This window comes from Chaetura pelagica, unplaced genomic scaffold (genome assembly GCF_000747805.2).
Source record: "Chaetura pelagica isolate M959 unplaced genomic scaffold, ChaPel_1.0 scaffold47, whole genome shotgun sequence".
Classification (NCBI taxonomy): Eukaryota; Metazoa; Chordata; class Aves; order Apodiformes; family Apodidae; genus Chaetura; species Chaetura pelagica.
Window position 1 is genome coordinate 4,186,562 of NW_009954140.1, and position 12,131 is coordinate 4,198,692.

The 12,131-nt window shown below is 42.5% G+C and overlaps 1 protein-coding gene across 1 annotated transcript in view; it reads right to left on the reverse strand.

Moving 5' to 3' along the window:
• Window positions 1-5,828: 5,828 nt before the first annotated feature.
• The window catches only part of PRKCA (protein kinase C, alpha), a 110,260-nt gene continuing 103,957 nt past the window's right edge, over window positions 5,829-12,131 (reverse strand). Inside the window, exons 14-17 of the mRNA XM_010002793.1 lie at window positions 11,541-11,621; window positions 10,037-10,144; window positions 7,474-7,614; window positions 5,829-5,993 (exon numbers count right to left, since the gene is read on the reverse strand). Of these exons, the coding sequence (XP_010001095.1) occupies window positions 5,829-5,993; window positions 7,474-7,614; window positions 10,037-10,144; window positions 11,541-11,621 (495 nt within the window). The remainder of the gene's footprint in view (window positions 5,994-7,473; window positions 7,615-10,036; window positions 10,145-11,540; window positions 11,622-12,131) is intronic.

Sequence of the window (12,131 nt, forward strand, 5' to 3'; positions counted from 1 at the left end):
GAGCAGATCCCTGGCAAGCCCTGGGCACCAGCACAGCCCCGAGGTTGTGGTGGGGCTGGAGGCTCCGTCCTGCCAAGCCCTGGGTGCTGCAGCCAAGATGGGAGCACTGGAAGCTCCACCAGGGGCAGAACAGCCTCTCAGGGTTCCAACAGAAGGCAGAGAAATCCAACTGTACCAAATCAAAGAGTTCGTAGGAGAATGTTTAGAAGGATCAGAAACAGAATTTTGCTTTCTCTCAAAAATGTTCCTGCCATCAACTCAGGGTGGTAAAACAAATACTGTGGACAAAGCTGTGGACTTCCCAGTGGATCCTATAGTGAGGAATGGGTTGTACTGGAAGCAGGCTGGGGCCAGCTCTCAGTGCTGGCACTGCCCTTCCTGCATGTCACTGTTTCAAGTTATTAATTTGAATAGAACATATATTATTAACAGCTGCTGATTTTTAATAATTTTTTTTTTGACAACTGAATCAATGGCAGAGCCCTCAGAGCTTCTAGGGCAGTTTTCTTTTACATTTGAACTACGGCATCACACACAAGGAAAAGCACAAAGACACAGGACACAGAAACACAGCAAAATATCAGAGGAATAAACCTGTCGTGGACGGACCAGCTGGAGAAAGAACAACACTTCTCCTTCAATAGAAGTCAGTATAAACATCACTAGAAAACAGCTGTGCTTGTCTTTATTTACCCATAGGGAATCCCACCCCACAATAACCAGTTCTGCTAAGATTTCCACTTACATGGAATTTTTAAATTGCACATAGAAATCTCAGTAAAAAGAGGTGAGTGCAGCTGACCTGGGCAATCAGCAGCATTGCTCCCCACTGCCCCCTGACTCCAGGTCACAAAAGCTGGGCTCCAGATTCTGAAAGAAATGTACCCCATCTGATTTTGTCTTTAAATGGTTTCAGCAGAATTACTAAAGTTCTATAAAAAAGTAGAAATAACATGGTACATCCAGTAATACCATGTGAATTGAATAGGCTGATTTAATATTAAAAATTATAATAATACTTACACAACTTTTCTCAGGTTAAAAGTGTATTAGAAACATGAACTAAGAAAGCCTCACACCTCCCTGTGAGGTAAGTAAGTATTATTATCCTCATTTTACAGATGAGGTAACTGAGGCAGAGAGGTTAATAACTTGCCCTCTCTCTCTCAAGGGTTTCCTAGAACAGGAGGGCTGTAGTGCATGATGGTTATTCATTATAAGGCTATTTAATTACCAGTCATTACTGGCACAGTAACTGGTTGGTATGAGCTCATAGGTGTTTATGGAGTCAATTCTTATTTAATTCTTCAACTGAACTATTTCAGATCCCATCTAGGAGTGTGGAGCCAAGGAAAGAAAGTGCTTTATCTTGTCTATTTTTGTGCTAGGTGGCAGCTCAGCACCTGCCTCAGCACCTACTGACAGCACAGGGAGAACACAGCACCCAGAGCCAGCTCTCAGGTGAGCCAAGGGACAAACCTACATACAGTAACTCATGGTAATGACTAATGAAAATCACAATAAATGTTGCCAGAAGTCTCGTGGCAGGTCAGAAAGCTCACTGTAAACCCACTGCTGTAAATATGCTTGGTACTTATACAAAAGCTTCTAAATTGGATGGTGATGATGATTATTTCCAATGATCTGCTTTGCTAAATTAGGAGCATCTCCCCCCTCTGCTGCCTGCCTCTCCCATGGCATTGAGCTGGGATTGCATCTGCATGCACTGGCTCAGAAAACAGACTCTACAAGTGGTACCACTCAGTCCCAGCCCTTGGACATGTCATCTTGCTTTACCTTGACCTTATTAATTTGACAGGAGCCCATCATTATTCAACTGAATCCACCCCAAAACCAGGACGGATTCCAAAGGCCAACAGCATTCAGATATGATGAGCTGCTTTTAAACTAACAGCTGATTTCCAGAAGAACTTTCTTCAGTTTGTAAAAGGAAATTCAATTGTATTTCTGGAAAGAATGAAGGAGCAGAAAGCTAAATAGCATTTCTTCTCTAAATTACATTTAGGGGGAGAATTTTATGATGGGAATGTGCTCTCTCCTTCTCAAGTATGAGCAATCCTTGCTAGGAGCACTGGGACTGGGCAGCAGGTGAAGTGGCTGGCCTGGAAACCCACCAACCTGCTGAAGTGACTCGAAGGTGAAAAAAACCACCCAGATGCCCAAATAATGAAAAAATCTGCCTGGAGCCAGTGAAGTCCCATTTAATCCCTGAAAACAGCTTGGAAGCTTTATGTGGCAGAGCTGTGCCTTCCCCCAGCAGGAACAGGGCCACTCCAGAGCCCCTCAGGACTCAGGTGCACATGGAATGGAAACACAGCTCCTGAAACTCCCCCCTCCCCAGCCTCAGTGCATTATTCTTTTCAATTTGACTTCTTGTGACAAGGTGTGGGTTTGCTATTGAACACAAATGAAAGACAAGCAGTTCCAATGCCTGTTGATCCATGCTCTCTAGGAAGCCAGATCTTGTGAAAACTATTATGGAAATAACATCTATATTAAGAAAAAAAAAAGAAAAAAGAAAAAAAGAGAAGCAAACATGTTTGCTGGATACTTAAGGTTTTACTGGCCACTGTAAATTTCTGGATGATAAACCATCCACCTGGAATGCCAGTAAAGGGCTGATCCAAGCGTGAGGGTTCACGTGGGAGTGTGATGAGGAGTAACACAAATATTCAGTCCCTGCTTTGTACAACCCTGTCTTGCTCCTGCAGGACCCAGCAGTTCACAGTCCCTTTCTGCAAGCATTACAGACCCTGCAGCAGCTGACACGAGCTGTCACAAGCCCAGGGGCTTGAGATAACAATGTGAAAGAGGAATTTCTGCTTCTACATCAGAAAACCTGGGGAGCAAATGCAAGTGTCTAAGACACTGGTTATGAGAAGTAGCCAGGAAATAAGCAGCCCTGCCCAGATGCTGGACCAGCTCTTTAATGGCCTGTTCTGGTGACATCCCTCATGGCTGTGCGAGCAACAACAGCCTGCAACAGGACTTCCCTCCACAATTCACCAGGAAAACCAGAGCCGTCTGGGAATGTCTACACGTGGGATCTCCTGCCTGCTTCTGGCTTGGGTTAACCCTGCCCCTGAACCAAATTTCTTACCACACAAACCTGTGTGTTGGTATTTCTCCTTGCCTTTTCCTTTTTCAAAAGTCTCTTTTTTTGCTCCACATTCCTGAAACACTTGTAATGCTGCCACCCAGCACATTGACTTACCTGAGAGCCCCTTACTTATTCAAAATCTGACCCTCAATAATTGTTGAATCTATCTTCTTCTAGAGCACAGTACTTAGATTTCCCTAAACTTATGGCAGGCTAGTAATATTCAGAAACACATAAATAGTCATGAATGCTGCACAATCCACGTTTCATGGTGAATACCATCATTTTAAAAATATATAACTATACAAACAAGAAAATGAACTCCCAGAACTGGCTGATAACGTATTTGACACAGAATAGTGTAAAGGTTTTACTTCTAAAATGTCTTTAAAATTGGAGTTCTGTTTATTCAGGCAACAGGCTGAGTTCCTGGGAGCTGCTCAGTGCCCTCATTAGCCACGTGCTTGCCTGTTCTGGGGTGTCATTAAGGCCTGCCCATCCTTCCCTGGGGGATGCTCCTCTCCCAGAGCTGGGGCGGCCAAAGGACTTGAACAAGGCAAAGCCAAACCTCTGGAGTGTCACAAATCACATCCCAGGCACCAAAAAAAGGGGGCCTGAGGGCACCCTGTGTGCTGAGGCACCACACAGATGCCTTTCACATCCAACCACTAAAAACTACCCCACTCCCCCGTGGGTCAGCCCTGTGAGCCAAACCCATCCCCTTGGCTACCAATTTGCAGGGCTGGACCTTCCTAACAGAATCTTTGGCACAGGTTCCATGTTTTATTGTCATAAAAGATGATCAGAAAGTAGATTCCCTCCCTGGGATCCCCCCCTCCCCCCCAGTCACACATTCTAGTATAAATTTAAGTCTTTTATGGCAAATATCTTACTTTTTGAATATGTTTACATGCTGGAAAAATTGTAATCAGGCTGCATGCAGCAACAGAGACATCATGCTTCTGGCATTGTCATGCACATCTGACAGACAAAAAAAGTGCCTATGGCTGCTAACAGCAACAAGGCAGAAGGGAAACAAAAAAGGAAAATGCACTGACTACTCTTTTACATGCTGTAACAAAATAAAATATGCACAAATTTTGTTTAACTGATATTTGAATTAATGTTTTCTGGTTAAGTCGTAAGAGGAAATATCCATTTATTATTTTTTTTTTCTCTAAGTGATAGGAGAGGAGAAGATTGCATTAATTACAGGGTTCATCATTTCAAATAAAGTCTATTTCCTTCTCTGTAAGTAATAAGCAGACATGAAATGAAAGCCTAATAGAAGCTCATATAAAACCTGCAGGTAGCAACTATTGTTTAAAAGATCTCCTTTTTAAAAAAGAGACTATACCCTAAGCTGTGAACAATATCCAAAACCTAAAGTAAAAACCAAAACAATAGCCATGAGACATTAAGCTGAATCTAAATTATGTCATTCAGAACAAGAACTTTCACAAAAAGAGCACAATTTGTTTTATAAAATGTTTATAATACTCTTTATGCTTGATACGATTATGTCAATAATATAGATCCACTTATTATTAACCCTTAGTATTAAGAGTTATTAGAAAACATGCAAAATTCATTGCATGAAGCATATGTAAAATGTATTAAATTCCATTCTACCAATAAAACAAGTTTTAGGTGCTGCTTCTTTCAGGCTTGATTATTCTACAGCCCAAAGTTTTTGGAATTAAAACTGATTAAGACTAAATCTCACTTGGTTTTCATGAGTTATTCTGGAGAAATCAGGAAGTCACTTGGGGTTGCATTTTTGGTTAATTTTGTATAATAATGCTTTCTTCCATTTACTGCCCTACACTACAGACTAAAATTAAACACGTGGAAAGAAGATTTAAGGGAATATGGTTTTGTTTTACATTCCAGGTTAACGAACTGGTGTTAGAACCGGTTTACCAGTAAACTTGAGCGGTGTAAGTTAAATGAACTGAACAAACAATGGCACCCTGGATCACAGAATAATCTCACGGAGATTAAAATTCACAAAAATTATTATTAAAATTATTACTATTATTATTATAGACAAAATTTCACCCTGGAGTTGACCACATGCTACTTAGCAAAGATCCTGGAGATCTGGCCACCTGGGTTTAAACTTGGCGCTGCCTACGGGTTGGTTCATGGAGCCTCAGGGTCTAATCTGATTTTATCCTCCCCCCCACCCCATTCCCAGCTTGTTTCTGTCATGTTTTCAAAGCAATTGCTTTCAACCACTTTCTGGCAATGCCTCTCCTCCCCAGTGCTGCCCCTCGTGCCCCCGAGGTCACCGCCTCGAGCAGCAGCCCCACCTCCCAGCATCCGCACTGAAGGACTCAGTATCCAAGGTGGGGTTTTTATTTCAGACCACATGTTAGATTCTTTCTAACCCAGCAGAGTGGAAAAGGGAGCAGAAGGACAGAGGGAAGCTACAAAAATATATAACGTACCATAAAACGGGTAAGTTTAGGCCAGCCAGTGGTGACTTCTAGAAGATCAAGTGGGCACCGTACAGTAATTTCTCTCCCATTAAGACAACATCACTGTTGCAAAGCCAAAATCCTGGAGGAGTGGCCTTTCCCCCCATCTTACACCTGCTAACCCTACAATTTCCAGGCCCAAATGGAATCGACAAGGCAAAAGCCTAAAAATTGTAGGGTTAAGGAGCGTTCCCCACCGTGGGATTTGTTCCTGTTCTGCCATTTCACTCTACATTCTCTGGTAGGGGGTGGATGAACTGGGGGTTGACATAAGAGAACCCTTCAAAATCTGTTTGGTCTATGTTAGCAATGACCAGCTGATCCGGAGGTGTTAGCACTGGCTGTCCTCGTGTAAAGAATTTATCAAAGTTTTCAGCACCTTTGCCACACTGGAAGAAAGGAAAACAGAGAAAAAAAAGTTTTAAAAAATCAGCAATTCATTGGCAGGTGCAGCTCTTTGCAGAGTTTTCAGGATACATGCAAGATGTTCCCTCATTTCTTATAAGCAGCTAAGAGAAAATTTTCTTTTCAGGTATTATCACAAAAAAAAAACCCCAGGCAGACAGAGAAGTTTTAATAGATGAAAACCAGATAAAACCTCCATCCATCAGCAGGAGGTGACAAGCTAAAGAAGCTTAAATATTCAGAATCACTGGAATAAAAGAAGAAAAAAAGACAATATTTTGATGGACATGTATTGGCAAGAGACACTTCACCTGTCAAGTAATTTCATCCTTCTTAAAACCTTTACAGTACACAATTAAAATTTCCTGTTAGTCTCAGTTTCTATCACAATCTGTATGAAGCTTAATGCAATTAATTTATATGCTTTTAAGTCTTCATTGTACAGCCTATAAACTCTTGTCAATCCAGAAAGGACAGTTCTGAGTAAAGCAGAAAACACTTTCAAGGCAGGGGAGTGTGATTAGAGGCAGGTTAAAAGCATGAAGGGGGTGGGCAGAACAAAATTAGCTTGGGTGCAAGAAAAACTGCATATTGGAGAAAAACTCAGCACTGGATATTGTGGAGAGGTCTAAAGAACCTGCTCATCTCAAAACTATCCACTGGAACAGATCTTGAATAACATGTGGTTGTGTGATAGAGGCACTGAACAGCTCTTGTTGTCCCCAACCCTCTCGTCTCTGCCCAGCCCCACAGAACAGCTCCACTGTCACACAGTTGTTCACAACTACATCTACAGCTGGACAGAGAGGAGAACTTTGCACTATTATCTTCAGGTTCAGAGCATAACTTGGAGAGGGTAGAAGATGGCTGGTACAACAGAGCAATATTAAACACTGACTTTTCTGAACTAATGTACCATGAATGCACCATTTAGAGCAGAAGCCACCTAAAGAGGAGCCATTAAGGGGGAGACGTTTGGCTGCCTTGAAAACAGCTCAGGGACAGTTTCCAGACTCCTTGCAAAGCACCTGGACTGGGACACACCATCTGAGCTGAGCTGCAAGACCTCCTGCTGCCTTGGGCAGAAATTCAGATACCTCTAATCATTGACTTCAGATGCTGTTCAGAGGAGCCAGTTGGGAACTGTGTTTTTCACATAAAGGTCTCACGAGGCCAATGTGAACATGCCCATTTTCCCTGTTTCCAACTTCTCACGTGGTGTGTGACTGCCCAGTCAGGACTCAAACCACCCAGAGACTTTTTCACAAGGAACAAAGTACACTGAGTTATGCACCAGGGTGCCAACCACGAGCAGATTTACAGACTGGTCTGCCATAATCAAATTGCCTTATTTTAGAAGTGCCCCAGATTGGCAGCACCATTGAGCCAGCATTAATCTCACCCCATGGGAAGGCACAACTTGCAGACACATTTAGCAAGGGAAGTACTTGGCAGCTCACTCACCACTTTAGGTTTGAAAGGTGGCTGAATCTCTCTGTTTTCCAGTTTTTCCCAGTCAATTCTCCTGAAGAAAGCATGTTCCCTGATGTCTCTCTCACCTTCGAGGCCACAGCCAAGGCGTTTTGCAGGATGTTTAGTCATCAGCTATTAGGAAGAGAACACCAAATGCTTAAACTTAACGCTGCAATAAAAGTGAGACAGACTTTGGCCAGATTGCAGTGCTCTTGCTCCTCTCCAGAAGATGCAAGTTGCTAAAAAAAATGTTTTGAAAAGCTAAAATTATTATTATTTTTAATATTAGTTTTCTTGTTTGGGCATGTGAGACAGCAGATCAGCAGGAGAATCGTGGGCTGCACTTGAGAGCTTTGTCCCCTTGGGCAGAGGCTGGGCTGGAGGTGAGGGTGGGCAGAGATGCCCAGGACACTCTGCCATCCCAGTAGTTCACAACTCCTGAATTTTGCCTGTGATCTTTCCATTCAGTCCTATCGATCCCCAGAACAGCTTCTGCCCTACCTCAACAACCACTTACACTTAATAAATTCCAATATACTGAAGCTGCATGAAGTCCATCCCCCCTGCTTTCATTTTCCTGGGCATGTTCAAGACATCTCATTACAGAGCCCACAATTTCTTGGCACCCAGCTGACAATATCTGACCTGCCTTTCCTCCCTTGTGTCCCTAATGACATCTGTGGTCAATGCCAGGCCCAGCTGCACAGATCAAGCAGACTTGGGGAAAAAAGCCACTCTGAACTCACCAGTGCTGCATGTCTGGAAACAGCAACGTGCTCCCTAATCAATAAGCTCCTCAAATCTTTTCAAGTGATATGTTCACTAGGAATTGAGCAGTGTAGCCTTCAACTCTCAGTTCCAGCACTGTGGGGATTTTTTAAAGCTCTTCTACAAATTATGTGTGATCAGCATCCTGCTGGGACTGATACCTAACACAACTTTTAAAAACCTCAGCTCTACTGCTTTAGTCTCCTTCCAAATGTTGAGTTGATCAGATTCCAATTTTGAAGCTAAAATAAAAGTGACTCTAAGCAGCCTTTGGGAAGGTGGCTGAGCTCTGGGCATGGAATCACATCCTGCTTGCAGCTTAACAGCCACTTGCCTATTTTTTTGCCTTTTCTAAACCCTTTGTTTTAACAGTAGATGATATAAGAAAAAAAATGAATAATTATTCTAGTAGTTTCAATTCTTTCCAAAGTTGCTGCATTTCCCCAATCCACCAAACTGGGAGCCAGTGGGACAGATGCCAAGCAGACAATTCCACTTCAAGATCATGTTCCTCTTGCCCAACAGTGCACAGCCTCAGGACTGCTGAGCTCTGCTGTCCACAAGGTACAGAAGCTTTCTCAGATTGACTGAGCTCAGGTAAAAAGCTCCCTGAAACTCGGGATTTATTTGTTAGTTTCATACAGAGGATGAACATGTCAGTGTGACAGGGATCTGAGCTCAGCCCAGTGGGACAAAGCAGCCTGAACTTGCTGATCCCCCTTTTGAGGAAGCACCCACCAGAACCACAGCAAGCAGGAGAGCTGCAAACAATTAGATCAAGTTCAGATTGTGCTGGTTGAATAAATGGTTTTCATGGCAAGGCATCAACCTGCACATTCTTCACAAATATGTATGTTTGGTTTTTGTTGGTCAGCATGTCTGCCCTGGGAGAGTCTCAAAAACCAGACTGGTCTTTCCTTTTACCTTGTTCTAAACAGCTTTTCTTTTCCTTGATGGGATATTAATCCTTGGGGATTAATATCCAGCTCATGTACAGTGCTTCATAAATGGTTGCAAAGGAGAGGAGGGAAGTAAATACCAAATTAACTGACACTAAGTGCAGTGATATTTGATCAGTATAAGTAAGACAACAAATAACATATTACAGATGGAAAAGCTGCAGGCTGACAGTACTCTAGGGAATCACACAGTCAAAAGAAAGTCAAATGATTTATTTTTTTGTTTAATTTGGCTAATCCCCTGGAGTAAAAAAAATAAAATATAATACAATAAATAACTGAGACTCTAAGATAAATTTTAGGTCACAGCAGTTATTGCTGTGTAAGGATTTCCCCACAGGTTCTTCACATTGATGCTAAAGATTTTCATCTAAGCTCATCTTTACCTACATTTAAAATGCTTCTTATTAACTCTTTTGCTCTGTTGCTGTCATTAGGCACACTGAGCTGAGAACCTGCTGGATGATCTGGTATCCATCCAAGCTGAGAAACCTCCTCACCCTGCAAAACTAGGGTTGTGTTGCCCAGGGCTGAGGGGCGAGGTGGGTGGAGATGCTTCACACCATCCTCCTGTTTATAAATTCTGCTTTGGATTAGGCAGCCACTGACTGTGACATTTGTTCTTATCACAAAACAAGCAGGCACAGGGGCAAGAGCTGAATACTCCATGTCACCAATCCATGGGCACTTCATGACAATACAGCTTAGCACAGCCTGACAGAAGATGCACTTCAAAATACCACAGGGCCATATCAATGTCAGACATATCTAGTTATTCACAAGGATTGCCAAAAAAGAACTTAATGATAAAGAAGCATCTATCTCACCCCCTTGCAGATGGAGACAGCTTCTTTGGACAGTGATTTTGGATAGGAAACATTATGCTCCATTATGGACTGGAAAAGTTCATCTTCATCTTCTCCATCAAATGGAGGCTGTTGAAAATAAATCACAGGTAAGTAACTCATGGATTATTATTTTTTTAATTTTAAATCTTCAATTTTATGAAATGATATGACAATACTGGCCACACTGGTTCAGGGCAAAGGTGCACCCAGCCCAGTAACCTGCCTCAAATCAATCACAGCAGCCCAGCACTGGTCCTTGCCCAGGAATACACACCAAACTCCTAGCCAGATGCAGCTTGACTCAGAAGTTTAGTGTTTATCAGTTTCAGGTAGAAATTGAGAAGAAAGTTCATTTCTGCTCCCAGCATGGCAGCCAGGTTAAAAAAAATATGTGTAGGATTATCTTAATGATCACCTTCAATCAGTTTTTAAAGCTGTTGTGCACCAGAGAGCCAAAATACTTTAAAGCATGAAGTTCGGAGCCTGTGACCTTCAATTCTCTTGTGCGAAGGCTTATCTATCCCTCACTTACTTCCAGTTCAACTCTGGTTTGTTTTATGAGATGTGGCTGTAGAGTCTGCTTCTGTGAAGGAGAGACTGTCACCAAAAATGCATTTTATTTTTAAATATAGATGAGGAAAGTGCCCACGGCTGAGTCCTCAGGACACGGGCACCACGTGAAGTTCAGCTAATGGCAAACCTCATTTTCTCAAAAACATCCAGGGGCCCCATATTTGCCATGCAGACTGCAAATGTTAACAGTGGTAATTTGCCACACTACAAAAACTTCTAAAATGTCTGCTGGAATTTAGTAGAGAAAATATTAAAGGCATTTGTTAAACGTGTGTTTTAAGCCCAGGAAACGCGCGTCTTCAGCTGATGCTCACTGAAGGCACCTGGGGGCAACCTAGCCAACTCCAGGCTAACAGAATTCCTGAAAGTTGGTAGTTATCAGCCATTTACTGCAGCACAGTGTTGCTCTTCTACTTGAGTGCCTTAGAGAGCAGTGTCTCTTTAGCTGTGCAGAACGAGGGGTCTGGAGCAGCAGATCTCAAGACCCACACTTCACCCCCAGGACGTACAATACAAAATCTGTGTTCTTGGGGCTTCACTGCAATGCAGAACATATACACATTCTTATTATACTTCCCTGTGGTTTTAAGCTGCTAAATGGTATTTCTTCCATTTGACATGCATTTTCCTGCTCAAGTGCCTCCCATTCAACTTTGAAGATAGCCATTTATAACATTATTACAGTACAAAGAAGCCGTATTCAAAGGCAGGGCTTGATTATGTGGGTGCAGTATAAAGAGCTTAAAGCATAATACATTCTCAGTGGAGCCAGTCAAGAGTACAAGGAGAAAATATCAGTATAAAAGGCTCCAGTCCTGTCCCCTGAGGGTCTAACCCTTTAAGGAACCTTGAAACAGAGCAGGGTTGGAGAAGCAAGAGGTCACAGTGAGCACAGGAGGGTAACTCTTACCTGGCCAGCTAACATCTCATAGAGCAGCACTCCATATGCCCACCAATCCACAGACTTCCCGTAGGGCTGGTAAGCAATAATCTGTATAAGCACAAAAAAAACCAGAGAAAAACCACTTTGGTAACTAACACCCAGCCTTGTGACATCTTAGAAAAAGAGCAACATACAGAGATGGACACTTTTCCTTGAAAAAGCCCAGAAAGCCAAGCATGTGTCCCTCATTCCAGGTAATCCTTGATGTCAGTGGTTGTTGGATTGTTTTGCAACTGTCAGCCTAAAACTGCCTGTGTCTTTTTGTAGTCCTGGATTTTGGTAAACATGGTTCTTAGAGACCTTGGGATGTGCATGTGAAGGCAAAGGAGGGAGGCACAGCAGCACAATACAGGAGACAAGACAGAAATGTCAATTCATCATTTGTGTTCAAGCTTGAAACGATGAGAGTCACAAATTACAGATTATCAATAATTAAGCCTTTCTTCTCTTTTCAATGTTTACATTTTGATCTTCTGTAAAAGGAAAACAATTAAAGAAAAGAGCAAAAGCCTGAAAAACTCAGTTACATTTCCACAAGTTGACCAAGATACTCTCAGC